At 44.3% G+C, this 27,821-nt stretch overlaps 2 protein-coding genes across 4 annotated transcripts; one reads left to right on the top strand and one right to left on the bottom strand.

The window, feature by feature from the left end:
- Positions 1–30: 30 nt before the first annotated feature.
- LOC108159308 (thymidylate kinase) lies at positions 31–1,266 on the top strand. 2 transcript variants are annotated; one of them, XM_017292482.2, is made up of 4 exons: positions 31–47; positions 365–454; positions 514–880; positions 952–1,266. In XM_017292482.2, the coding sequence occupies exons 2-4, from the start codon at positions 373–375 to the stop codon at positions 1,136–1,138; spliced, it is 636 nt and encodes a 211-aa protein (XP_017147971.1). In that variant the 5' UTR covers positions 31–47; positions 365–372; the 3' UTR covers positions 1,139–1,266. The 2 variants fall into 2 exon arrangements, with proteins under 2 accessions (XP_017147971.1, XP_017147970.1); XM_017292481.2 differs by lacking the exon at positions 31–47 and having other exon boundaries at positions 299–454.
- On the bottom strand, positions 1,179–27,523 carry LOC108159302. 2 transcript variants are annotated; one of them, XM_033390646.1, is made up of 6 exons: positions 27,268–27,523; positions 4,519–4,882; positions 4,275–4,440; positions 2,403–2,652; positions 2,140–2,340; positions 1,179–2,078 (listed from the first exon to the last, which is right to left on the bottom strand). In XM_033390646.1, the coding sequence occupies exons 1-6, from the start codon at positions 27,283–27,285 to the stop codon at positions 1,749–1,751; spliced, it is 1,329 nt and encodes a 442-aa protein (XP_033246537.1). In that variant the 5' UTR covers positions 27,286–27,523; the 3' UTR covers positions 1,179–1,748. The 2 variants fall into 2 exon arrangements, with proteins under 2 accessions (XP_033246537.1, XP_017147963.1); XM_017292474.2 differs by having other exon boundaries at positions 4,275–4,882.
- Positions 27,524–27,821: the final 298 nt, after the last annotated feature.

A 27,821-nucleotide genomic window follows, 5' to 3' on the forward strand; every position in this document is an offset into this window, starting at 1 on the left:
AGTGCTGGCTTGACTACGAGGTGCGGGATTTGTACTTGGTAGATGAGGTAATTAAAAAACTAAATATCACTTTAATAAAAAAATTATTCCTGCCTTTGATAGCTTAAAAATATAATTTTTTCCTGTTGAAAAGTTGGCAGCACTGATTTTATCCGAAAATTTTATAACAAACAATTAAAACAGAGCTTTTAATTAATTTACATGACATGACATGACGTGACGTAATTTAACATTTTTCGGGATAAATTTCGAAAAACAATCGTTGCAAAATAGCTAAAAATTTGGCGCCAAAATACCTTCATACGACTGTGCAGCCCTGGAAAATTTCAATATTGCAATAAAATATAGAACGATTTCACTACAGCTAACAAAATGAGCGTCGGTAAACGTGGAGCCCTTTTCGTTTTCGAAGGCTGCGACCGCAGCGGCAAGACGACACAGAGCAGACTCCTGGGTAAGTTGTACTTTTCGCGAAATTTGCTTCCGCTTCACACAATAACTTTTCGATTGCAGCTGAGTTTCTCAAGTCGAAGGGCATTCCAACGCTGTCCATGAACTTTCCGGAGCGGGAATCCAGTACTGGCCAGGTGATAAACTCGTACCTGGCCAACAGCAACGATCTTTCCGACGAGGTGATACATTTGATGTTCTCGGCGAACCGCTGGGAGTACATGAACAAAATCCGGAATGAGCTTTTGGCCGGCACAACGTTGATTGTGGATCGATATTCCTACTCTGGCGTGGCCTATACCGCAGCCAAGGGATTGGACTTTGACTGGTGCTATGCCCCGGAACGGGGACTCATCAAGCCCGACGCAGTTTTTTACCTGAAAACAGCTTCAGATAACCTTTTGAGTCGCGGTAAATACGGAGAAGAGCGGTAGGTTCTTATCTTATCTTTTTATCTTGTATGAGTTGCACTTGCATAAACCTTTTGCGATTTCATTGCAGTTATGAGAAACTAGAGTTCCAGCAAAAAGTGGCCGAGGTGTTCAATCGAATTTGCGAACAGGAGTCCAGCTACTGGCACCAAATCGATGCCAACCAGCCCGTGGCAGAGATACACACACAGATTTCTGGAATTGCAGAGAAACTGCAGCAGCAGGTGGACGGGCAGCCGTTGAACAAGTTAGCATAGCACATAGCTCAGGGCTGTGCCCAGGGCAATGCGGGGCATATTCGGATTATACCTCTTCAACGAGGGGATTTATTGTACATTGATTTATGCCTTGAAAACGGATTTGATATAAATGTAAATATCCGGAATTGCTTTGTTTGTCGGCGCTTAATTTTTAATTTACGATGAGAGCCATGCTATAAATCGCCGGAATCGATGGCCGTGGACAGGCGACGTTAGGTGTGGAACGAAGGCATATAAAGAATTGCATATAGACCGGATTAAGGACGGTGAAGCGGCGCTGCGATTGGATTAATTGTAAGTCCGCATGCCAAGCGCAATTTTATTTCCATAATCCCCTTGATTTGTGTGCACGCAAAGCCTCGCCAAGGATTAGCTCGCTCTGTTGTTGCTCCATTGTAGTTGTTTATTAATATTTCATTACAATTATCTGAACTAACTAAGGGACCTTCCCGTTACGGCTAAACTAAAGCGAAAATAATTTATGCGGATCCAACTTAGTTACTAATCTGCCGCCACAAATCCAGTTGGGCACACTCTGAGTGTGCTTGGCATATCCTCCACTCACTGCTCCCTGCTCCCTGCACAGGTACTGCCACTCGCTGTGCCACTAATTCATCTCGTAGCTCTCGTAGCCCAAGTCATCGCGTCGACTACGCTGCCCGGCTTTGGGACTCCGGGCTCGCACTGTCAGCTGGCGATAGCCCACTCCTGGCCTGTAGTCAATGGTGGGAGCGATACGTCCTCGTACGCCCCCGTGCCGCTTCTGTGTCTGGTGGTAGAAGCCGATATCTCCGTAGCTGTGCTTGGGCCACATGCACTCACAGCCGGATGGCACCGTTCGAGTTTCGGATTCCCAGCAGCCGGAGGCATCGTTCAGCCGGATCAGGTGGATGGTGCGGTTGAGCTGGATGCAGGCGAAGCCTATCGCCGAGCAGATCTGCAATGGATTCGGGACATTCAGGAGCTGTTCATTTATGTAACCTTAGATTTTGACCCACCTCGCGCTTCTCTCCCCGCTCCGCGAGCAGGGCCCGCAGCAGATCGTTGCCCCTGTAGACGTAGTCATAGTTGTGAACCCGCGGCGGCTGCGGGGCGTAGTTATGAGCACAGGTGACCTCTACATAATGATTAGGGCGGTAGTCCCCGCTTTCCAGCTTGACGGTGACTCGATTGGTGGGGCACAGCGACTGATAGGTTACCTGCGGAAGAGATAGTCATACGGATTATAACAGCACTCAGCTGGGGGCATTATGGCGCTCACCTCGTCACTGTTAGGGCTAGGAGCCAGCAGCTGTTGAGCGGGAGGCATAACGCTGCGAACGCGACGCTTGCGCACATTCTGAATGCCGTAGGGCAGCTGTTCACTCAGCTCATCCGCATCCTCGGCCGCCACGGCATAGTCTTCCTCGCCCTCAATGTCGGCATTGGCATCAGGAGCAGCATCAGAGGTAGCACCAGCAGCTGCTGCATATTCGTTATCATAAAGCTCCGGCTGACCCTCCTCTGGTTCCCTGAAATTGCATATGCATGGAAATTTTAGCTTTGGCAATGAATTAACGCCGCTCGCGTCTCTTGCCCGACAGAAGCTGCCAACGCCACGGATGCCGCAGGCGGGCGGAAATGACTGCGACGGAGTGGAAAAACGACGGTTTTTAGACTGCTGTGTGGCGACTGCAACAAAAAAATAAATTCTTTTTGACGTTTGTTATTAGCATGGCGTGGGATATTCGCTATCCCTTCTCCGCCGCCGCCATCCTTCATAGTCCCTTTTGCCAGCTGGCCAACAAAAGCGCATCATTTTGCATTCAACTGCGGCAAATGCCAATGAATTTTTTAGCTTTCTTTTTGCGCGGCTTTGTTCGGGATTGAGACCAGGGCCCTGCAGGTCCCGGAGATGGTGCTACCAATGGCGTTGTTCTGAGCACGAAGCGGCACAAAGCTCCTCCGTTACGCGGCTGTCGTTGGCTGCCAGCGGATTTCCTCTTTCGTTGTCAATGCTTTACTGCCTAGCCACCATGCCACCCCCTCTGACCAGCGACAGTGGCATTTTTGAAGGGCTCTTTTGAGGGCAACAACGGCTTTGATAGTTTTGTCGCAAAGTTTGCAAAAATGTTTAGAAACGAATTCTTGTTGGAATTGTTGAGGTGAGCCTGCTCTCGTTCAAATTAGTATGGAAAAAAATAAATAAGTGGAATAAAGATGTTTGTGGCGCCTCTTTGAGAACGAAAAGGGAGGACATCGATCTATGCAGTTTCTGGTGGGAGTTTGAAAATGTTATTTTTACCGTGTGGTAAATGTTATTTTGAAAAAGCAGACACATGAAAGGGTTTCTGCATTTTAAACCAATTAAAATACCTAAACACATATTTTTTTGATCGAAAAGGTAATCTAAATTATCTACTCATCACTTTATTTATCTGTTTATATATGTATATCAATCTGTTGCAGGCTTTCTTTTCTCTCTTCTCCCTTTTTAATGGACAACACTCAATATTTTTTGTAGGGTATCTTTCAATAGAGATATCTTTCTCTCAGCAAGGATTTTCCCAATTGTCTTCTTTCAAATTTCTTTTGAAGTTCGTTTTTTGCCTTTTTATTTGTGTGCATGCATCCGGGCGATTGCGTAATCTATGGCACAGACATCACATGATCCGCCTAAGCCTGATCGCGCTAGTCCAAACAAAGAACACAAAAAAAAGAACAAAGCAGAGAGGAAAAGCCAAAGGGAGGGAGAGCAAGATGAAAAGCAACGAATCAGCTTAAGCGCTTACGTCATGCATAACGGCATTGCATTGCCATTTAGCAGGAACAGGAACAGATTTGTCAATGCGTCATTCATCTCCAATGATATTCGGTGACACTGCAGTCACATGCAAATGTACATATGTACATATGTACGTAAATACATATGTGCACATACACAGTGTTCCATTCCATTCCATCTCACTCACTCACACACACACTGACCATCCCACTCATTCCATACTCACTTTGACTCTCTCATACACGGATAATACAAATTGACTATACCCGACACACCCATTCCGACTATCCCACATCCATTCATTCGCATAGATTGGCAGCACTCGTGCTAATTCTCGTTTGCGATTTCTGTGCTTCCACTGGCTCTTACCTTCGACTGATGCGACTCCGGCGCTCCAGCAACAATTCCCGTTGTTGCGGCTGGCTGTTGCTGTCAGCATTGTTTTCGCTGCTGCTGCTGCTGCTGCTGTTGTCGTTGTCTTTGTCGTTGTCCTGGTCCGGGCTGTTGTGGTGCTCGACAACAAACCTGCCCACACCTTGAACGGCCGCATTTAAGTCGGACAATTGCAGACGGAAGTCATTGCCAGCATTCACTGGATCATCATCAAACTCACGCCGTGGTTGTTGCCGTTGCTGCGGCTGGCTTCGACTGAAGTCGTATATGCTGTAAATGGGATTTCCGTAGAGCTTCTGTTGCTGTAGGAGCCCCTGGTGCTGCTGCCATTTGGCCACTGCTTTGTTGTAGTTATAGTTGTCATTGTTCAGCTCGTTGTCGTTGCTATCCGCAATGCCACCAACGTCGCCAAACGCGTAGTTGTAGTTGTTGTTATTACTGCTATATCTATTGTTTTCGAGCGCGACTGCAGCTTCTAATGCGTCCCCGTCCGTGGCATCCACCTCCTCACAGGCCAATGCAAGCGTACGCCTGGAAGACCCGCTGCCAAAGCAGCGCACAGCCAGCATGGCGGCCAGGAGCAGCTGTAAGTGTGGAAGCAAAAAACAAAAGAGATAAGAGTGATACGAGTGATACAAGAGAGAGGGAAATGGAAAAACAAATGGAAATGTTAAAGAAATTCTTGGCTCAGCCAATAAACTGAAAAGTGTCAACAGTTGCGAACGGTGGGGACGGATTCATAATACAGGAGCCTTTTACACCATGCAGATGTGGTATATAAATATGTACATACATATGTATGTATTTGTGTGTTGTGTGGCTATTTGAATGGAATCGAATGGGGCTTATGCAACAATAGCAGAGATTAATACTTGAATTGTGCAAATAAGTGTTTCTACGAATGGGATTTATTATTATTACGTATGTAAGTATTTCTGGAAATTTTTCAATTATAAGTGCATTAAGTACAAAGCATTTCGTAATTGTGAGGGGGTTACGTAACAGTCCGTGCTAATCGATCCGCAGATACTCCAACATTTTATGCTCTATTTACTCAACGAACAGACCTCTCCCGCTTATCAAATGTTTAGCTCAGTGTGGCCGACCAAAATCGACCACTAATACGATTAAGAACTCTGCAGGATTTTGATTCGGCTGCGTGCCGAAACTTAAACAGCCGCCGAGCCACTGAGTAAACGGAAAAGCTCCCGAGTCTCCGGGCTGACGAGAAAGTTTAATTCCCTTTTGGACGTTGACAATCAATGCGCGTTGAGAGTAATTTCAAAACCAAAACCGAACCCAAACAAGCTGAAAAGTTTTTGAGTGGGGACCCAGATCTGTCCTCCTTCTATACTTTCTTTGATTTCTTCTGCCTTTATGGGAGAAGGTGAAAGTTTTGGGCAAGACTTTAGACATGTCTGTGTCTGTGGGTGCTGTTGTGGATGGGGATGGGCGATGGCTTTGATTATCTGTGGCCTAGTCTGGCCGAAAGAGTGCCCCAAGCCAAATAGTTCGAGTTCGCCGTGCGACCTTTAGCGATAATATGCGGTACGCGCATCCTACTTGTACATTCATATGTACATACATGCTTATACTCGTATGTATAGTTGCCCCGCATTCATTAGAGGCACACACTACGTGACCAAATAGTTGGCGCCGGAAATGCTCAAAACTAAGATATGAAAACTGTGCGAGTGGCAATACTCATATAAGTTCCTGTTCCTGCCCCTGCTTCTGCTCCACCATCCTCCACCCATCCTCCATTTCCATTTCTGTAGCTCCACAAGTTCTTTTGTCTCAATCTAGTTTTTACATAGTACTATATGTGTGCTTATATGGCTATACATATACATGGTATGTATCTGGGATGTATGCAAGTGTTGTTGCCGCTTTGGATTTATAAGATTTCTTTTATGCTCCCCTACGCTCCAGAACCGACCTCGACCCGACCCGATCCGACCCGACACGACCCGGCCTACCGCAAAACTTCTTTCATTTGGGCCGCCCCCTCTATGAGTCTCTCGCCTCCATCATCCTGGCTCTGTTGCCAAGTTTCTGTTTCGGGAAAAGCCAAGTTAGTTTGTCAAACTATTTGTATGGAATTCACAATTTGTGTTGATGAAGTTTCAGCCAAGTCTCTGGGCCGGGCTTACCGAGGCGACCGCGTGATCTGCGTGAACTGTGTGAACAAGTGTTTATGGAATTGAATTATTTTCTTTCTTTTTTGTGGCTTGGTTTTTCCGTATTTCCTGGTCTGCAGGCCGGTAGGCGGTGTGTTATCTGTTTTGGGGCTTACAGGTGGCTTTGTCTTAGTCGGGGCGGCCTACTCTGTGATTTAAAGTTGCCGTCAATAAGCTGCTTTCCCGGGGTCAAGCTAAGGCTAACGGAAAAGTAAATTTCTTTCGGTGTCAGCTTAAGCCTTGATGGAGGCGGCTCGCCCACTAAATACATATTAGCTATTTATAGTAAAATGTCAGCTAAATAGAATTTTCGGTTTTTTTTCTAATGAAATTTTGCATCGTTTTTGCAGATACGCTTATCTGGATCGATACAAACTGACTATAGTAGTACTCCCTTGGATTTTCCTTAAAGCGGCTCTGCCTTTCACTTAATGTTCTCTTTATATAGACCTAGCAGGGATTCTCCTTTAATGGGTATCTGCTTTCTCATTTCAGATATTTACAATATCAGGAGTCCATCCCTTAACATGGAAGTTTACCTTTGAAGTACATATGTCGGTATTTGGAAATCGCTTCGAATATATTGACCATCATGGATACTTCCTTAACAGGCCTTAATTCATCAAAATCTTAAAAAAATGATTTCCAGTGTCGCCGTTTCTGTCTTTCAAAACTTTTGCCTGAATTTTTCGTTCAGGTCATTCTTCTTTTCGGTCTATCATTGGTCATTTATGTATATATTTTTCCTAAACTTAAAAATACAGCGGAAACTACAGCGGGCAATTGAAAATTTAATTTCATAATTTATGGAGCAATGTTTACCAATAGTTTGCACCCTTTCGGGTTTATGCATGCAAATCATTGTTATACCCGATTCCCAAAATGACTATAGGGGTATATTAGGTTTGTGGTGAAAGTGGATGTGTGTAACGTCCAGAAGGAAGCGTTTCCGACCCCATAAAGTAGATATATTCTTGATCAGCATCAATAGCCCAGTCGATTGAGCCATGTCTGTCTGCGACTAAGAGAGACTTAGAGCTAGAGCAACGACATTTTGTATACAGACTTCTGTGATATGTCACTGTTTCAAGTATATTTCAAAACTTCGTCCCGCCCACTTCCGCCCCCTACAAAGGGCGAAAATCTGCGGCATCCACAATTTCAAAGATACAAGAAAACAAAAAATTTAGAATCGTAGAGAATGATTATATTTTCTAGACTGCAGAACCTAAGCCAGATCGTATTATTATTATAGCCAGAATGATGAAAACAATTACATTCTTTTTCGCTCTGTCTTTCTCTAACACACACGTTTCATGGTCGGCTTTGCCTATTGCAAAAAGTGAGCGCCTAGATCTCAGAGACTATAAGACCTAGAGCAACCAAATTTGGTATCCACACTCCTGTGATATCGAACCTGCACAAGTGTATTTGAAAAATTCGCTCAATGTGGCCATACTGACTATGTATCGGGTATAAATGTAGAGTTGCGGTCGCAGCAGAAACTCACAACGTTCCCCCTCGTTTTTCGTTTATATTTAATAGCTCTTTTTTGAGTGGGATTTTTGTTCATCCTCTGCACTAACCCCTGCGTAGCCCCTATGTTGCCATTTAATTATATTTTTGCAATCAAACAGCAGACCTCGTTCGGCGTTCGACTGGGCACCTGTCGAGAGTGCATGTGCACAGACATGTCGCACCCCTTATGTGACTGGGAGTGTGTGCTTATGACTCATATATATTGCATAATTTGTTACATTCCCAGTTTTCAATTCAATTTGTCTGCACGGCGGCAATTGTTCGAAATAAAAGTTTGTCCTTGCAAGGGTACAAAAATGGGCACAAACAACCAGGAGCACATGGATAGAGAGATAGAGAGCAAGGGACGGGTGCATCGATTTGCATGCCTGTAGTGGTGTGTATCTGTGGTTGGAAGTTTTGATACCCTTTAATCGTTGAGTCCGTGGGTGTGATGGTGATGGTGTAATATATTAGATCTGGGCTTATCTTCGGAGATATCGGGGCCTCGAGGAGCTATTAGGCACCAAAGTTGAGCTCTATTGTTATTTAGAGCTATAGATATTGCCTTTATCTGTCGACCCACCAACTATCACTTGAATGCTTATTGAAGAAGCGAAAGAAAGGCAGGTCTTAGGATATCCCATTGTCGGTTCATGGATTCTAGATTTTTCGTCCGCTGCGGCAACAAAAAGCATCGAACAGCAGCAGCAACATCGTACAAACAGCACTTTTATCTTTTCGATTTGTTTTAATTGTTGCTCTCTCCTCTGGTTGCCGATTCTGTTGCTGATTCCATTCTGTTGTTGCAGCTGCTACTGCTGTCGCTGTTTCTGTTGCTGTTGCATGCACCCTCTGCCACAGGCAATTTGCTGCATCGGATACATGCTGCTGTCTGGCGATTATTGGCAATTGTCAAATATTAGTTTTTTCGTTATTGTTTCATCAATGGCATGAAGCGATTTTAATTAATCGCAAAACTTTGCCAATTTTAAAGTTATCGCCAGCCACAAATTGGCTTGTTGCTAGTTTTGGCCATGTATCATTTTGTTGCATGTTGCGGTGGCGAGCAGTTAACAACATTTCCCCGGTTCTGCTTTTCAATTAAAAGTCATCACAGGCGTTGCCGTTGGCAATACCTTTGGCCTTGGCGTTGCCCCAACGCATACGATACGCAAAAATCATCTGCGCCTGCCATGTGGGATGCTACGTTCAAACTCCGGCAACCACCAGATTGGCAGTTCTGCGGACTGTTAATCCCATATCTAAAACAGGCGAGTCATCTCCTCATAGCTCTTCCTTTTCCACTCTGGTCATGCCACAAAAAAGCTCCCGATTAAAGTCGCCCCAGTCCCTGTAAGCGCAACTAAATGGAGGCACGTATGGAGGGATAGAAAGGTGAGCAGATGCAGGGGTGAGGTGACCTCAGTATTTTAGCAGAGACTTTGATCCTTTGGATGTTGCTTCGGGGCTGCTCCTACTGCTCCTATCACACACAGTGGCAACCAAAAGGAGCTTTAATGTGGCAATTAGTGGCTGACTTTGGCCACTGCCTTATTTGCTGCCTCGTTTTTGTGGCCCAGTGGTTTCTGGGGAAGTGCATTACGTGATCCCAGGCCTCTGGCCATTTGAATCCTATCCATCAACGGCATCTCAATGGACTCAAACAATTGCCTTAAGCTTTAGACCGACGCTCCATGCAGCTCATTCAAATGGAATGCCAATCGGCTATATTTGCTCGAATACTACTCGTATTTGTAAATGGTTTATTCGGTTGCAGCGCAGCTTGTCTGCCTTTGTCTGCCCGGGGCTCTAGGAGTGAATTTTGGGCTAAAATGTGAAAATTAAACTGAGTCTGCGTCCAAATAAACCCCGGCAGATACTCAACACCATCATGAAAGTATAGTGTAAGCGATATTTCATCGGGATCTAATAGATATTTTTCTACTGCAGATTTATTCATGCCAGAGTAACAGACATACCTTTGAATGACAACGCATTTTTCCGAAAATTATGCTTTTGAGTTCATATTGTTTTCATTCAAACCGGAGACAAGAATCCTGAAATGTATGCTCTGAAAACGAGAGTCGATGGTACTTGCATTTCTATTCGAGAATTCATACAGAATTTCTGAAATCGAACAAGGAACAATAGGCACAAAGCATTCCGCAATGTGCAAGTACAATGAAAGTATAACTGCGCAACCAACCCACACAACCCACATGTATTTTTGTAAAGGAAAAACTACTTTCTGTACTCTATTATTGTTCACTTTTCAGTGTTCTTTCTTTGGCCCATCATTGCGTAATTTTGTTTCCCGTTCAGTGTTCTTTAATTGGCTCTTCCTTAGGTTATCTAGCAGATTCTAAATCAGATGCCATGAATCTTCCATAAGTCCATTAATTGCATAAATGCGCTTCCAATTCCAAGCCCTTAATTAAAACGTAACTTGCTCCGAAGCATCGAATATTAGCGTCACAGTTGGAAGTGGCTTTCCGGAATTCCTGTATGTTTGGTGGTCTGCTTTTGTTTCCATATTGATTGATGCAGTACCTAAAGGAATAGGCCGTGGGCGAGTGTGGTTGTGCTGGTGTATGTGCATGCGAGGCATGTGCAACATGTGCAACAATGCAATCAATGCACAGCTGTATATTTAAATGTGGCCCCAAAGCATGTGTTTGTGGCAGCGTAAGGAATTTCAGCTGCTTTATTGTGTCATCTATCGTGTAGCGCCCTCCAGAACTGAGGAGCAGATCAGGAGCAGGAGCATATTGAAATTGTTGCCATAGCGTGCGTCGTAATCCCTGCCATCGATGACGGGGTTAAAGCCTGAAAAGGCCCTCCAACCCTCGACGGCTCCGAGGCCAGAGCTGGCGCTGAGGCCAACGAAAAAAAATGTAATAAACGCCAAGCAAAATATTTGTCAAATCAATTTGGCTCACACCCTATGAGTGGGTGCTGAGAGCGGCGAGTGAGGCGGCCAAAATATGCAAAGAGTTTGTCAGCTCCACATCTCCACAGCACCACAGGCACACGCCCACCCACCCACTTACGCAAACACACAAGCATCATACACACATAGCTACAGCACTTTTGTGTTGAGTGAAAGTCGATGGAAAGTTTCGTCCCTGAGAGATAAATGACACTCGGAGCTGTTATTTCTCTTTCGCGCAGGGTACGCTCGGCTGGTGGCCTCTTCCAGGAGATTTTTTTGTAGTTGATTATTTCCTAAATTTGTATTAATTAATGAATCTTGATATTTATCTCTTCCTGAAACTACATTGTGCTCGTAGCAAATCGAATTTTCCCAATGTAAAGTACTTTCAACCTTTTATATACAAGTTAAGCTTTGGCGTTCATTTCATTTGAAAGGGTATTGCAGCTCCCGCATACTTCATATTCTTTATTTTTCTTTTGTTGTACTAGTGTTTTTTATATTTTATTTCATTTTATTTTATTCCTTTCTTATTTGCAATTTTGCCCTTTGCGCCAGCAACTGCCTAACGGGAATATAACATGACAGCGACCCAAGTCTCTCTGTCTGTCTGCATGGCATTCTCACGTGTGTGGGTGTATGTGTGGGTGTGTAAAAAATTATTGAAGACACTGTTGATAGAGGGAAACATGGGCATTCCCGCATTTCGTCTGATTCGGTTGCTGCTGCCGCTGTTTCCAGTGTGTGGCACATGCTTTGATTGAGGTACGCCGCGCCAGCACCATTGGGGGAGCACGAGTACGAGTATCTCCACTTATTTATTACATTCAAGGCGCTGTCTGTCGCCTGGGAGACGGCGCCACTAACTTGCCAACAGGCAAAGGAAGAGGCAGAATCAGGACAGGCGACTCCCAAGGGCCCAGGATGTCGGCCTCCAAAAGGGCTGCAAATTAAAGTTGACCAACTGTCAGAGGCCACCAGGCTCAAGTGGCAATCCCGCCGCCGCACATCTTCCTTGGCGTAAATTCGCATTAAAATATGTCAAGACGACAAAAGCCTTCGCCTATTCTGGGTGGGATTTTCATAATTTCCTCAGCAATACAATAGAGACTTGATAGCCCGTGATTGCTTTTCATCTGGTCTTATCCCCAATCCCTTGATTCGTTGTCATCGTCTCCGGACAAATTGATGCTTTGACATTGTTCGAGCAAAAGTTTAATCTCTATCATCGATGGAGTTAAGTCGCTTTGAGTTATTCTCGAGTATATAAATATTCGCAGCTGGCTCCCATCGAATCTTTTCTGGTATTGCTTTGGAACTTCTGGGACTTGGGCTTCAATTTATCACCCCAAGTGAGTATAGTGTCTATATCTATGTCTTTGTTCTGGTCATGCATCATTGGGAAGCAAAACAGATTGCAAGGAAAGAACACAAGGCAGAGAAACAATTTCAATCAGCAGAGGAAATGAAGACTAACTTCCTGGACTTTGCTGCTGCTGCAGATGACCCAAAGAAAATCAGGAAAAACGTTCTGCAATTATAGTTTTCCAGTTGTCATTACTGGTCCGAACTCCATGAGAATTTTAATGTCAGGCCTCCCACCGAAGTTTGTCCGTAATAAATGTCATGTGAGGACCATTTCCTCTGACAGAAGTCCTTTGGTCGGGCCTACTTAATGATGTCCTAGTCTGGAAACCGCAATTGCAATTGCCATTCTATGTATACTTGTGCAGTTATTGCAAGAAACTTTGCCACCAAGTGTTGTGCCATCTGTGATTGTGGCACAAGTTTGCTCATATGCGAGAATAGTATCTATATCTAGGTACATATATTGTGTTTGGTTGCAGCTATGCCGCAAGCTCGGAATGCATTCCAAATATATCTTTGCTTTGGTCAAGCATCAAGTTGGGAATGCATGCCAAATAAATCCTGAGAATGCCTTTGCTTTCCTCTTAACTTTGTGCAGAGGAGAGTCGTTTGAAATTATGCCTGTGACATGCACAGAGAAAAACTCGTACCTCGGACCATCTTCCTGTAAACAAATTCTGGAAATTGAACTAGTTTTGGGTGGAAGGCTTCCCTGCTATCGTTCAAGTCCACATTCTAGAACGGATGTTCCACACTCCATGTGGAGATATCGAAGGATATTAGTGGGTTGCACCTGTTTGTAGGATTATTAAATAATCCATATAACCATTCCTGCCATTGGTAACCGCTATCACTTTTGAAGAGGAAACAGCATCATCTCCTCAAGAGAAGAGAAGAGAAGAAAGGACATTTGACGAGCTCGCAACCAACTGCGAATCTTATCACAGGCCTGACCTTTCTCTATCAGATATTTGCTTTAGATTGAGTGAGGATAACGATTTTTTCAGTGGTTGTATGTATCTCAATCGAATAATACTACGTACGGAGTAGATAAACTTGAGCTCTACTCAAGTTTTTGGCAAGGGACTTGTGGATTTTATTTTATTTACTTTTCTGCCCCAAATCAGAAGATACAATAAGTGCTGGGAGAGGGAACGGGTTCGGGTCCGCAAAAAATTGCGTTATTCAAGATGAGCAAGATTGTCAGTTAAGTAGCTTCAAAGTAGTTGCAAGAGTACCTATGTATATTGTGCTTAGGGATGTTTAGATGTGTGCATGCTCGGATACGAATACGAGTAGGGGGAAACAGATGCAAAGTCGCAAAGATGGAAAGATACTTGTACAGCGCTGCGGATAAAGGACAGAGGTAGGTAAGCCAGCCATTCGAGTGGCAATTTGTGCGTGCAGCGAACCGAAAGCAAAGCCACTCGAGTCGACTCGAGCCACTGGGCCACATGTGTAGCCACAGCCAAAACTATGAATGGAGCTGCTGAATGTAGAGCCATCCAAGAGGTTTATTATACTGTCATCTCTCTTGCGAATCTAAATCGGCTGACATGCTTCTCTGTTATTCCTCCTGCTCCAAGGTTATCCCGGGCGCAGCAGCTCAATAAAATAATCATGAGCTTGCGTTGGCCGGAAACAAATGTGCATTTAACATTCATGTTGGCCCCATCCCATCCACAATGAAGGAGCCAAAAATCAAATGCACACATGCAATCCCAGCAAGGACTTAATCCTTGTCCAGCACAATCTTTTCGCCTCCCTTCCCGCCTCTTTGGCCCACTCGCAGAGTTATGTAAAACCAACCACAAAGTCATTTCACTGAGCGGATGTTTGCGGCCAAATGAAAGGACACGCAGCTCGCTCCGGCCGTAGATGGCAGGAGGGAGGAGAACGTCCTGTGTCTGTCTGGGCCACGTTTAGCACGCGAGTGCTCGTAAATTGTGCTGGTCCGCAGCCTTTCGGACAGTTTAATTTCGATTTCCCCTTTATCCAACGGCTGCGAAAATGGCGCGTGCAGTTCTCTGGGTAAGCGAAAGAAAAATGGCGATAACTGATGCCGGATGCCGGGCAATGGCGAATGGGGCGAATGGCGGATGGTGAGTGGCGGATGGCCGTCGGGGAGCGACAACTGCCACAGATTCCAAGTAATTCGTAATGCATAAATAAACGCAATGAAAGAGGACATTAAGGAGAGATGTTCGAGCCGCCTCGTTTCCCTTTCGATCTGGCAACAGCTGCAGCAAGAATTCTTTAAGAGGCTGCTACTATAAAGAACGCACAGTAACGATACTATACTGATTCTACTCTGTAGCGCTGTAGCGCTACAGCTGTCAGCGCTCCTCCCGTCGTGACATTTAAATTAAGTTCGTGATTTGGCAACATTTATTTTGATTTACACACATTTGCGTACATGAAAGTGTAAAAAATCTAGTTTTAGCCAAAAGGGAAAGCACCAACAACAACAACCGGCGGCACGGACATACAATTAATTGCCTTGTCATGGCTGAAAAATTAATTTCCATTTTTGAATGGCGCCGAGTTGAAATGCTGACACCGCGTTGATTGCATCCACAACAGCAAACCAACCCACGAGCATTGCGCATACGCAGAGGTGGTGGTAAAAATCGGATACTCTGTGGTATATCCACATTAGCTCTAATGCTATGAGGAAACATAACCTAAGGGGTAACCACCACGGCATTCTGACAATTTAACAATTTAATAACTCATATGGAGATACACTTTCGTTGTTCAAAGGTTTATAAAAAGCTTCACGTTTCATTCAAAATATGAAATGAATTGAGCGACAGATAGAGTACTCTATAGTGCGTACCCAGCTCCCATTCACAATGTTATCCATATTGGCTTTTTTGTCATACAAACCTTTTATGTTCTGATAACCAAACACATACGCACAAAAACGGGAAAGGAAGAGTCGGAAATAACTGAGGCCTGGACTGGGCCTCAAACACGTTTTACGTTCCGTTTGTCCGTAAAGATACTCCGTACACCGAACGGGGAACAAAAATTGAAAAAGGTCAAGTGGCGGTAAATAAAAACTGTGTTTTTGGCGATGGCATAAAAGTTTATATTGCACATTCCAGCGCATGCAGGGACATTTAGGCATAAAAGCCCTATACATGACTGTACATGCGAGTATATATATTTTTCAATATAAATTTATTCTCTTTCACTCGCTGGCTATTTCCCATCTCAAATTTGGTTATCACTGAAACGTGTGTCCCCCTTTGGCTCTCTCCGTAATGTTGACACTGACCGACAAATATTTTATTGCTTCCCGTTCCCTTTTGCAGGGGCAGCGAGAGTCGCATTAAAAACAAATCAAAGACAAAACACATAAATACATTTACGAGTTGAAAGCTATCGTTCCGTTGAGAGTTGCTTTGAAAATCAAGAATTTTTCCCATTTTCTTATATCTTTGCTCAAGTACAAAAATTGTCCTTCAATATGAGGCAACAATTGAAGAGAAGGAGTCCCGCGTGACTGGTAACAACTGTCGTTCAACTTCACATTCTACTACTGACGGCTGTGAGTTATATTTTTTTTTTATTAAGATTAGTAGAATCTATTGGCATGAAAGATGTCATTGTTCAATGGAAACTGTTGTACACCGATTCAACCGAATCATTCGCGTTGTTTACCAACTTCTATTGCCATATTTGATTGTGATCCAAAAGAATAATTTAAAATTAACGACAGAATAATTACAATTTGAGGTCGCTTTCATTAAGCAGCCACATTTACCGCACAATTGTTTGATATTCACATTTGCTTAGTAGAATGTTTAAGCGAATCAAATACAAATTAGAGCAAATGTATGATAATTAAACCCTGAACATTTCCGTATCAAATTTAATTTTGTAACCATGGAAATAAACCATCACCAATACCGTTGGGCAAGCGAACAAGAGGACCGCGAACATAAATTTCGGTTTGCCCGATTGGTTATTGGGGGAAATTCAATCATCATAAACTGGGCAGATATAAATCGTATCGTATTGGCCCCGTGTTTCATTATTTTTAATCAACTGATGTTCATTAATTAGCAATCTCCCGCTCTATGCCCGTGAATTTGTTTTTGCAGTCAAATAAAGTAAATAAAAGCATGATTGATGTCCGCTAATTAACTTGAATATTATTGTAGCTCTGATTGTTGGGTTTTCCTCTTGATGGCGTACCTGTGCACGTACTGTACACGAAATGGGAATCGGTAATGCTTGTTAAGTTCGTATAATCAGCGCCGGTCTCTTCATTATTATCTGCATATAAATTGAGAGTTGAAGCCTTCATCAGCCTTCTAACGTCTGGCTTGAGCGAAAATACGAAACAGGGTTTCTTTAATCTTTAAGCCGCAAGTGTAATTAGTCACAATTTCAGGCCTAAATCTTGCAGCGTTGTCTAGTCCTGGTTTCGGGGGTTTTTCCTTGTGCTGTGAAACGCATTTTTGGAACATTCTCGGAATGATTCGGCAAAAGTTTTTCGATTACCCTGGCCTCTAGTAAAGGGGCGTAACAAGGACAGCTATTAGTGATGCGTTCGTTTTGCCCATTTTTATGTGAGAAGTTTTAATGATTTACGAGTTACAGTGCTGGGCAATAGTCGCGAACTTTCTGGGGGCTGGTGTGCACATTTTTGACCCTGGCAACACTGGCAATTAAATCTCATCTGGCAACACTCGCATGTTTGTCATTCCTTCGGAAACCTCTCCACCCCCCACCACCCACGGCTAAGGAGTGAATGAGCGGGATTTTGGCTGGGATTGAGGATTGATTGAAATTTACGATTTGCCCTGGCGGCGGCTCAGAGTGCGAATCCGTTATGAATCGCTTTCCCAGGAACGGAAATGTTGTCATCGGCAATTCTGGGCGCCATTTTGCCTTTTGGCCACGCGGCGCGTCACTTTTATGGCAAACGGAAGTCCTTGTGTTATTTATGTGCTGTGCCGAATGCTGGGGAGGTGGGTGTCGAAGGAGGTGCCGAAGAGGTGTCCCCGCTAAGGATGGGGAACTTTCGCTTTAGACGTTATTTAATAGCTTATTAGGGCAGGCAACCCCGATGCCTCCGATGAACAAAAGGCCATGTGAAAATCCAATTAAATGTGACATCTGCTGGCCTCCCCGCCCCGAGAGAGACCTTGGCGTGATTTTGATATATGGCTTGAGCCAGAGCCAATAATCAATTGATGAAAGTTTCATTCGATCGGATGAGGCTCTAATTTATGATTCACAGAGGAAGAACGAAAGAGACAGCGACAGAGACGCCGGCTCGTGTGCAATGGTAATTGACTTTTCGAAATGACGGACTGTGTGGGCCAGCCCCACAATTAGTTCAACATAATGATGTATCATTACGGGCAGTAATTCATCAAGCATGCCCTCTCTCCAATGCCTCGCCACTGTCCGCCCCTGTGGCATAGTCCCTGCCACCGCTCTTATAAATCACAGAAAAGCCAGCCAGAGTCGGGCCCACCATACGTATGAGCAATTTGATAAATATTCAAGACAAATATGCTACCGAAACTGTTCTCAAATGCGACTGGCAAATGACACTCCACTCCGTGCACTCAGCGAAAAAATTGTCTTAGAAGTTTTCTTTTATTTTAGAAAAAATCTACACAAAATCCATTAGTTTTGGGGCCCTACATTGTTTTTTTCGAGTGCACATCCCGTATTCCGTGGCATTTCGCCACCGTGTCTATTCCACCTAGCCAGGGAGCATTATTTAATCTCCATTCTCCTCGTTGCTTCCCCCATTTTATCTGGCCGGAGACACGCTAATAAGTCTGCAACGTGACACTTGCTGCGGAGGGTGTTTCGGGAAGAGGGGTTTCGGTGGGGTGGCATAAAGTTTTGGTCTCGGACAGCCGCAGGCTGCAAATGAATAAGTTGACTTTATCGGGCAGCGGCATCATGAAGCAGCAGAAAAATAAATGGAAGAACAAAAAATTGTTACCGCTGCCGCGAATGTAAATAGCAAACGTGAGGGGGTTGAAAGTGAAGGGAGGCTGGGGGCAGAGGACAGTGGGATCGGTGTCAGGTCGGAGCTTAAAGTGACAATAAATGCCGGCGGTTATGTATAAATTGCTAAAGTGTGCGGAAAGATTTACGGGTCCAAGAAATGGACCAAAGTGCTGCAAGAATGCTTTCCATTCTGTGCCTGCTCCTTTGCCTTTTGGCCACTACTGTCGTGGGCCGTGGCAAAGAAATAAGCACAGCTTAGGGCCCAGACCCAGGATAAGGACGGGGACCAGGCCAGGTGCTTTTAGTCTGATTGCCAGGACCCGGACAGAAGGCAGCCAAAGAGGCAGTCACCGCCCACTCAAAATGACAGTTTGGCCAACACTCAACAAGGCCGCTTGTCGCTTTCAAGAGGCAGAGACAACGCCATGCTGTGATAGAGAAAACTCACAGAGATAGGGGGACGAGAGAGTGGGGGCAATGAGAGGGTGGGTGAGATTCCATTTCAGACCGTGGCTGAATGCTCATCAAGTGGTCAAGAATCTGTTGTGGTCGCACTCATGCAGCCTGCTGCCACTCAACCTGCTGAGGCTGATACTGCTGCTCCTTTCGACCTGGCCTAATGATCTGCATGAGGGTCAGTCGATTGGCTGGCAAATTGATTTCAATTAGCCTGACTTTCGCTCCCCATTGCCTTCCCCCAGTTCTTCATTCATTCTCTGCCCCCATCAGAGTTATTAAAAAGTGTTGGAGGGAAAAAGTGAGTCGCGACAGACGGCGCACATCATTTACACGTTTTCGCATAATTTGGCGATGGAGAGTCAGGGCCAAACATCATTACTCCTCCCTCCTCTTTCCCTACTTCCTCTCTCTCGCTTAATGAATTGGGGGAGTGGTGTCTCCACTCCGCTTTCTGAGAGCACCCTTGAACCATTTGTCGCCATATTTATTTTAATGGTTGCTCAATTTAATCACTTCGACAGGCACCACATGCCGATGGGGTGTACTCAGGATGCAGGATGTGTGGGAGGTGGGTAGCAGAAGTGAAGAAAGCGAGTGGAAAGTGAAGAGGGTGACAAGGGGGTTCGTGCACCCAAGGATCCTTTTATTTTTGTGGTTGGAAAATGTTGCAAGCTTTCATTTTATACGACATTTAATTAAGGGAGCGAACTTTTTTTAAGTTTTAATGGAAGACGTCGAACCAAGGAAAGCACGGATAAGTATATACAAATATGTATGTACGTGGGGCGGCTCCCCAACACACATTACGCAATACTTTGGCAACACTTAACGCGCCTCTTGAATACCCTTACAACAGAATGAGGCATGTGGCATGTTTGATGAATCAACTGATTGACAACTGATTGGGGTATAAATATATTATCCATAGAACATATAATATTTTAGAAAGATGTTTAAAACATCTAAACCTTCAAACAAATACAAACAATTTACAATCCTAAAGGTTCGTTTTCCCTAGAGTATATATGTATTCCCGATTCATTTCGTGGCGCAAGAACAATTTCCATTTTGCCCAAGCACTTTGTTTAACAGTTTATTAAATTGACTTTCATCCTCGGCTACTGAAAAATATTTTGCGGATAAATATTTGAAAATTTATTAAATCAACCCGGCAATGCATCATCTTTCTCGCCTCACGCCTCTGCCGCTCTGGATCTTCTCTCGCGGGGTAGGATGCCAGTCCGCCGCCTGCATTTTGTTGCTTGGCCAAGTGAAATGAGCTGCATCCGGGCTTTTCATATATAGCCGCTGCAGGCGTTGCTTTTCTTAACGCCCGAGCACTCTCCTGCCCGCACTCACATGTCCTGTCCGCCTGCCCGGCCACGGGCTACCGCTGCATCCTGTGCGATTGTGTGTCTGTGCCTGTGCCTGTGCGTGTGCGTGTATCTGTGCGAAAATGTGGCATGTGGCATGTGTATCTGTGTCGGGTTGTGTGTTTCTGTGGGTATCCTACGCTGCGTACTTTATTCCTTTTCCTGTGCGCTAGCGCACTTCCGTTGAGCAGACACAGATACGGCCAGTGGGTAAGGAGCCCAACGAATTTTGATGCATTTCCGGGGAAGCATTTCACCCATCCCAACACCCCCCGTAACTCCCACAATGTGTGCCACATTTGATGGTAGAGCGCGCCTGCGAAGAATTTATGTTCAATCTTAGAAAAATAATGATTATCTTTTATTTTATGGTTGAGCGAACGACAACGATGAGGTCCAACGTCCTGGGGCATATGTTCTTGATCGCTTGAGCAGAAACTGGAGTCGGAACAATAACTCTCATATGTCCAGAGCTGCAACGGATAAGCAGGAGGTGAAGTAGGAGTGGACCCCCTGTTTACAAGACAATTATAGAGCGACTCAAGTGGCACTTGCTTCTGGCGCTCGCGACAATTGAGTGGAGACCATTCATTACGAGCACCCAAAACAATTTAAACATCCACTGAGACTGAGGAGGGGTCTCGTCGCAGAATTTGTGGAAGGTCCCCAGTGCACCAGGGGGATGGGATAGTTGAGTGTTGTCTATGGCAGGGGGCATAGATCGATGGACCCACCGACAGCTTATGTAAGCGATAGTTAAGTAGATGCTGACGAGCTTCTTCCTTTCACACCCTGACAGCAATTATTCAAGTTGGCGTTGCCTCGTCACGATTATGAAGTGAACACGAGGCAACGTAACAGCTACATCCTTTCAATGGCCCGGCAGGAAACTGGAGCCCTCACTTTGTGGAGGAACTTTCCACGGATAACGTCACTCAAGGCGAGATGTATTCAAGCCGCACAAATACCGTTACGCGCCATCAAAAGTGCGCAGAAACCTGGGAGCTGGTTTGGTGCTGGATGTGTTGTGATGTGATGGGGTGGGAAAGGATCTTGAAAGCCCACACTCAGAGCACTCAGACTGCAGGATGGTAGGATGGTAGGGGTACAGGAGTGTAGTGGTAGTCATCCAAAATTGCGAAAGAGACGAGTTTGTTTCTGGTAGAATCTACATTTAAAAGATGTCCAAATTCTTGTAAATAGCTATAGAACATCACATCTATTGGGGTTTTTTTTATCCAACTGTGCACAGCGAAGGGCCAAATGGAACCGAAGAGGCCTGATGCATAATGTCCAGCCATAAATTCCCATTAAACGTTTGCGTTGTGTCCTAACCCATCCGCCCACTGGGCATCGTTCCATTTTGTGGTGTGCTGCTGGCGGTGCTTGCAATGCATTTGATTAAGTATACGCCCCATGGCAGCGGCAGAAAGCCGCATGTGGCATTGCATTCAAATGGGAGTGCGGAATTTTCGATTCCTATTTCGATTGCTGTGTGGGCAGAAGGGGGGCGTGCCAGGTCGACTGGCGGAGTCAACTTTTTTTGGCCGGCCATGTTGACTTTGCGCTTAATTGTTTTATTATCCACGAGTGCTGGCCACTAGACAGAGACACGGGCACCGCTGGAGGCACAGTCCCAGCCACACTTGAAGTCTGCCCCCCAGTTTGGCAGCTCTATCCCTGTCGTTGACCTCGTTGCGCAGGCCACTCCTACTGGCACCCGTATAGTCTCTCCAGGACCTCATATTTTGCCGCCTTCCCCATTCAGTTCGCTGAGTTGTCGAATTCAGAGAGAGAGAGAGAGACAGAGACAGAGAGAGAGCAACCGAAAGCTGCTCCTGCTGCTGTCTGATATACGAGCTTCTGGCGGCAAATTATATCAAGTGCAGCACTTGAGGCAGTTGGCCAGGATTCACGAACTTCTTTTCTGTCTCGACTGCAGCCTCGGTCTCGGTGCCGGCTTTAATTACAGTTCTGTGAAAAATCGTATTACCACGTGCGTGTTATTTTTGCGAATCACTGAATGCAAATGAGTTCATTCAGCCTGTGATGCAGTCCAATTTATTTATTTATTAACAAGCTACTTCATTATGAGGCCTCGATGCCACAAACAATTCTCCCGCTCCAACGACCACTCCATTGCGGAGTTTGGCTCTCCTCTAAGCTGGCTTTAACAAGACAATAAGCTGGCACATACACACAATAAAATGTTACAAACTTCTGGCTATGTGTTGTCTTTGTGTTTGTCCTGCGGTCTGAGACTCAACAAAAATATTTGGACACTGCAGCGTGCAACAGGAGGGGAAGCGAGACTGAAAGCCAAAATACCTAAGGCAAACAATACTCGTACTCGTAAGAGAATTACTTTAATGGCTAGTCGTTGACCTGCCGCCACTCGCCGCATCCTTGTCCTTGGCCAAGGTAAGCAATTGGAAATGCTCTGCGTGCCGGCAATCCATAAGTTTTCCGGCTCTTGGCTCTTGGCAATCTGGTCACATAGCCGGGGACCCACGTCAGCCACTTCCAAATGCATGCACAGTTGACTTGTCAGCCTGTTAATTTGCTAAATAATTTTGGAATTTCTGACCAATCCGTAACGAAGGCAGTAACTCAACATGGCACGCCCCGTCCAAATCAGGGCAGAGGGGCGGTAACGGGCGGGAACGGCGGGTGCCAAATGTTCGGCACGGCAATGCGTGTAAGCAAAATCCAGTTTAGCCTAATTCGGAAGGGATACATTCTGGTGGGGCCAGAAACTATTTATGATTTCCCAACACGAACGATTCCCCCAGCCACGCGTCCACACCTTCTGCCACTCACTCTCCGGATTATTTGTTTGCCGTTTTGCTGACTACTACGTGAGATTGTTCTACGTTAAAAAAAAACAAAAACAAGTTTGAACAATAATAATAGCACTGCCGTACGGAATAGAAGATACCCCCACTTGAGAGCCTTTTGTGAGGAAAAGGTGGGAAAAATGCTGATGCTGATCGAGAATAAGGTACCATATATACTTTTTCGGATGCAAAGCGCTTTTTGCAACATATACTTACTGCCCCAAGAGTATTCCCTGAGTAAAGGGTATGAAAAAGTAAAGCAACGAATGTTCTCCACATACATTTGTGTATGAGTGTAGACCCCTGGAAACACGTTCATCAATTAGCGCCGAAGATTTAATTGTGGCACGTGTGAACTTAATTAAACGGCATTAGTTTGTATAATTGCAGTCCCGATGCGAGGAAGGGACCCACCGTCACTTGACTGTGAGGTCCTGCGCAATTTAATTGCAGCTCTTTTCCCTCAACTGCATTTGCATTCCAATTAATTTTAGAGTACGCATGCAATATGTAATTTTTTTGGGGCCAGTTTCGAGTTTTGAGTGGGGAGAGGGCAGAGCAGGAGCAGCTACTCGGTTGGTTATTATTTTAAGGCTGCTTGCCACAAAGTGCTGGGTTTACCGCAGAAGAAGTAGGGGCACCTGCACCTATGTTTCATTTAATTAGCATTATTGTCATGGAAACCGCAAAAAGCTATTTGCGGTGTAAATTAACTTAGTATCCGAGCGAGGGAGCGAGCGACTGCAGGTAAATATAAATATTTTTAATTATATTATACCAGGAGTTGTGTAAACTGAACTACAATTTGGAAATGGGCTGATCCAGGTCAGAACACCACATCTGTGCGGCAGCTAGGAGCTGGCAATGCACTTGATCGCCTAGGCGAAAGCCAAAGTGCTCTGCAAAATCCGAAAATTTAAAAATTAAAGAATTTAGCTATACGATAAGCTCTATAGCACTGAATATCTTCCCTTCAACTAAATTTCGGGTTTCGTTGTTTTTGGAATATTTTAAAGGCTCCACAACAAATGTCTTTTTAACCGTAGGTAGAAATAGCAAGTATAATAACATTATAAATATACAGGTAGATATATACAATTAAGAAAATCTCGCCTCTCTTCAGACGTGTCATTCCCTTTTTAAAACTCTGAGAAACACGTCAAGGACATGATGCATATTTTCTGAAATAAATGCAAATGTCATGAAAATGTTTGGAATTTCATGTTATTTTGTTTCAATTTGATTTTCTTTTAGGCCAACAAATCCGAGACCTTGAGTCGAAACATATGTAAATGCAAAATTGACTTGAAGACTGATTCATCTCAAAATGTTTGGCATATCGAGTGGCTAGTGAACATGGCCAAAACGAACAACACAGATTACCCGTGTCGAATGTAGACCATTCATTTTCGGCTATAATGCGAAATGATGTTAATACTCGATGCTCTTGGTGTACACGGGTGCATTGTATTTGTGGAAATGTTTGCAACAGAAAGATGAAAGCATTTTCGACCCTACAATCGATACATATGAATATGAAATCGTTTTTGTCTGAATTTTCTGTAAGAAGCAAGGGGTATTTTATATTGACCAGGTCCTGGACAATCTCCTGTGGCCCCTAGTCCCCACACCGCGCAGTTAGATATAATGAAAGGCTGCACAACACGCACGACCGAAATTACAAACAATGAAAATTCTGCTCTAATTTCTGGTCAGGCTCAGAAATGACCTGAAACGACAAACAAATTTCTGCGCAAAGGAGCAGCTTATTTAATTCTGTGTGAAAACTATGGCAGTTGTTGTACTGTAGTTTCTGTTTGCTGTTTTTGTTGCATCTGCCTATGCCTATGGGCTGGATTTTAGTTGAAAATTTTCGCACCGCACTTAAATAATGTAAATATAATTTGGCTGTTTGCCCGACTGCAATTTGGCAACATTTTATGCGCGCTCATGTTCCATTAGACAGAGCAGAGATCCTGTTTTTGTTCTGCTCCTCCGCCCGCCTGCCATCAGGTGACAGGGCCACTAATTAGAGTCAATAATGTGGACGGAGCGAGTGCGATGTTATGCGAGTCGGTTGTGTCCCATTGTTGGCGTGCTAAATAAATCAGAAAGTAATTAAAACAACATGAAGAGTTTCAGTTTCAGTTACAGCTTCAGATCCAGTTTCTGTTTCAGTTTCAGTTCCAGCGGAAGCGGCACTTGGCCTCCCTGAAACTCCCATGCTCATGCTCATACCCTTCCCTGCCTTGAACAGCGGTGCTTCCTGCTTATTTAGCAAACGAAATGAAGTAAAAACAAAAACAATCAAATTGGGAGCAACTGAGGCGAGCCGAGGCATTGAACACTCTTGCAAAGTCGCACTCCGATGTTAATCTCAATCGGTAATAGAAATAACCAAATTCATTTTCAAATACTAGTTTTGGAGATTGTTTGGATTATTTTACTTCTGATTTAACAGTAGATTCTGCGGAACTCTTGGATACTCCTTAGATACCATTGCATCTTAACAGAATCATTCGCATTGGGATTATATTCGAATAGTAATAAAAATACCCCTTGAAAGGGTAACAGCAAAACTGTACAAAAGGACAACAAGGGATGTCGGTTGGTCGGTCGTCGGAAGCGCAGCCACAACAGAACTGTTTGTTGTTTGGTTTGTTTGTTGTTGTTTGGCAGCGGAATGAAATGCGGTGTGGGTGAAAGAGTGGCACGACCCAGGGGTAAATAGAGAAAAAAAAAATAAAAATAAACTTAATTTACGTTTATTTACTATGACAAATGTTTTCGAAAGAGTGCAACTTTTAATTGCAAAATTTATTTAATTTCCCTGCGCCAGCGGATGTATTTCGTTTCGCTATAGTTCGTTAAGTTAATCAGAATATAAGCGATGAAAACCGAACAAAATTCAGCGGGAAAATAACATAAAATAACACTTAACATAAAACATAAATTTGGTTCAAGAAAATATCAAAAGAACTGAAACAACATCTGGCTTTTGAGGCGATTTCTATGTCCGAAACTATGCCATTGCAAAGATAGTTTGGTGCCACAGTTTGTTTGATAACTGTCAAATCCATTCAGCTGTAGAAAAAGACGCAAAATTTCTGGATGGACAGGGCATGGAAAGTGGACCAAGAAGAGCAAGATATATACATTAGTGGGGAAAAAGTGTGAAGAATTTCCCATCTCATGTCTTTTTGTTCTACTGCCACAGGCGGAATTTTCATTAAGGCATTTTTGATGTCTAATTTGCATATTTTTGCAGCTGGCCGAGATGCCAGGCAAGTGACACGTTAAGCATTCTCAAAAAATGGGTGTGCCACCGGGGTGGGTGGTGGCACGGCACCATACTGCACTTGAAAGAAAAGTGCAAGCGGGTTTTTCTTGTTGCATCTCACCATTCGCCTCTCCGTAGCTGCCACTGTGATGGCCGGCTGTCAGTTTCTAGTTGTCCCACGGGCGGCCGACATCCTTTCAGCCCAGATTCGGTGCCTGGACAAAGTGTCGAGTGGCAACACTAATTCGCTTGCAGCATGCCACAGCAGAACGAGCCGCTATGAGCAGGGACACACATTCACACTGTGAATTTCACAGTGATCCATTTTGCATGTTATACCCTAAGCAGAAGGTATTATGACTTTGATCAAATGTGGGCTAGGAAGAGGCGGAGGAAATCCGAATTCTTTTTTTTATTGTCGGTACGTATTATACAAAGCGGATCCGCCATTATCGTATGTCACTATATCACATAGTTGCCATTTACACAATGTACACATCTTTAAGGGTATCTAATGCCTCTGCTACCAGAAATTGCCTTCAACTCTTGTACTTTTTACTAGATTTTCAGCTAAATTTGTGCCTGCGCTTTTTGCTTTTGGGTTTTTGTTAATTTCCAATTTTGAAACCCACCCTCTCTGCTTGTGCGAGAGTGTGTATACAGCTGTGAATATGGTCAACATGTCGCTTGGCTCATGGCATTAATTCAATTGCTGTTTGCATACATACGGCCGAGCCGGAGCGAGCGGAGACGGATCTCATGTTACTTGCCTCCGCCCCGAAATGTAGGCAACACGTTGAGTCCAGACAGTACAATTATGGGGACATGGATACGGAAACTCTAGAAGGAGGTTTCTTCCACTTCACTCTTTCCAAAATGGAACTAATAATCAGAAATGTCAAGAACAAAGAGAAAAGCATTCTCGTGTTTGGGGATCCACAATTCGTTGCTTGCATTGTCGTATATTTTTTTTCTTCAAATTTTTGATTGCTTTTCTGTGCCAAGAATTTTTGAAATATTATTCTACTCACCAAAGCCTTGGAGCACATGGACTATGCGTACTATGGCTCGATTTAAAAAGCTTTATTTTTCGTTTCGATTGGCAATATTTATTTTTGAGAATGTTTTAACTCAATAGGGATTCTCTACGGCAGGAATGAGATTCATTTGGTCTATTCCGCGGGCAATAAAATCACTTGTACACAAAGGAGCACTTTGATGCGATCAACTGCAACGCGTCGGGTTTCGAGGTTCGTTGGAGCGAATGATGCGCGAACAGGTTGAGGCTATGCCATTTATATGGAAGTGGCTACTTATATAGAAGTCGCGGCGCCCGAAAGTAGGCAGCAATAGCTAGGCTAGCAGCGGCTGCTGCGGTGGCTGTTGCTAGATATGCGCTAACCTGTTCTGAAACCCGTACAACAGGTTGTAATTGCGACTATAAGATACCCACTATTCGGGAACCATCCAATCGACCTTCTAAAAGTGAGTCGAACAAGAAAAGAGTCTATAAACCTAATATCTGCAGGAAATACAGATAAATATATGTATATCTGAGCCAAACAGTAACTGCATATCCTTGACT

This window comes from Drosophila miranda, chromosome 3 (assembly GCF_003369915.1).
Source record: "Drosophila miranda strain MSH22 chromosome 3, D.miranda_PacBio2.1, whole genome shotgun sequence".
Lineage (NCBI taxonomy): Eukaryota > Metazoa > Arthropoda > Insecta > Diptera > Drosophilidae > Drosophila > Drosophila miranda.

What these genes read in the sequence shown, in the direction of transcription:
- LOC108159308 (XM_017292482.2), top strand. Translation starts at nt 373, where the DNA reads ATGAGCGTCGGTAAACGTGGAGCCCTTTTCGTTTTCGAAGGCTGCGAC. An exon ending in GACACAGAGCAGACTCCTGG is followed by an intron (nt 455 to 513) that starts GTAAGTTGTACT and finishes TTTCGATTGCAG; the next exon opens with CTGAGTTTCTCAAGTCGAAG. An exon ending in GGTAAATACGGAGAAGAGCG is followed by an intron (nt 881 to 951) that starts GTAGGTTCTTAT and finishes ATTTCATTGCAG; the next exon opens with TTATGAGAAACTAGAGTTCC.
- LOC108159302 (XM_017292474.2), bottom strand. An exon ending in CTAGCCCTAACAGTGACGAG is followed by an intron (nt 2,341 to 2,402) that starts GTGAGCGCCATA and finishes TCTCTTCCGCAG; the next exon opens with GTAACCTATCAGTCGCTGTG. An exon ending in AGCGGGGAGAGAAGCGCGAG is followed by an intron (nt 2,079 to 2,139) that starts GTGGGTCAAAAT and finishes AATCCATTGCAG; the next exon opens with ATCTGCTCGGCGATAGGCTT.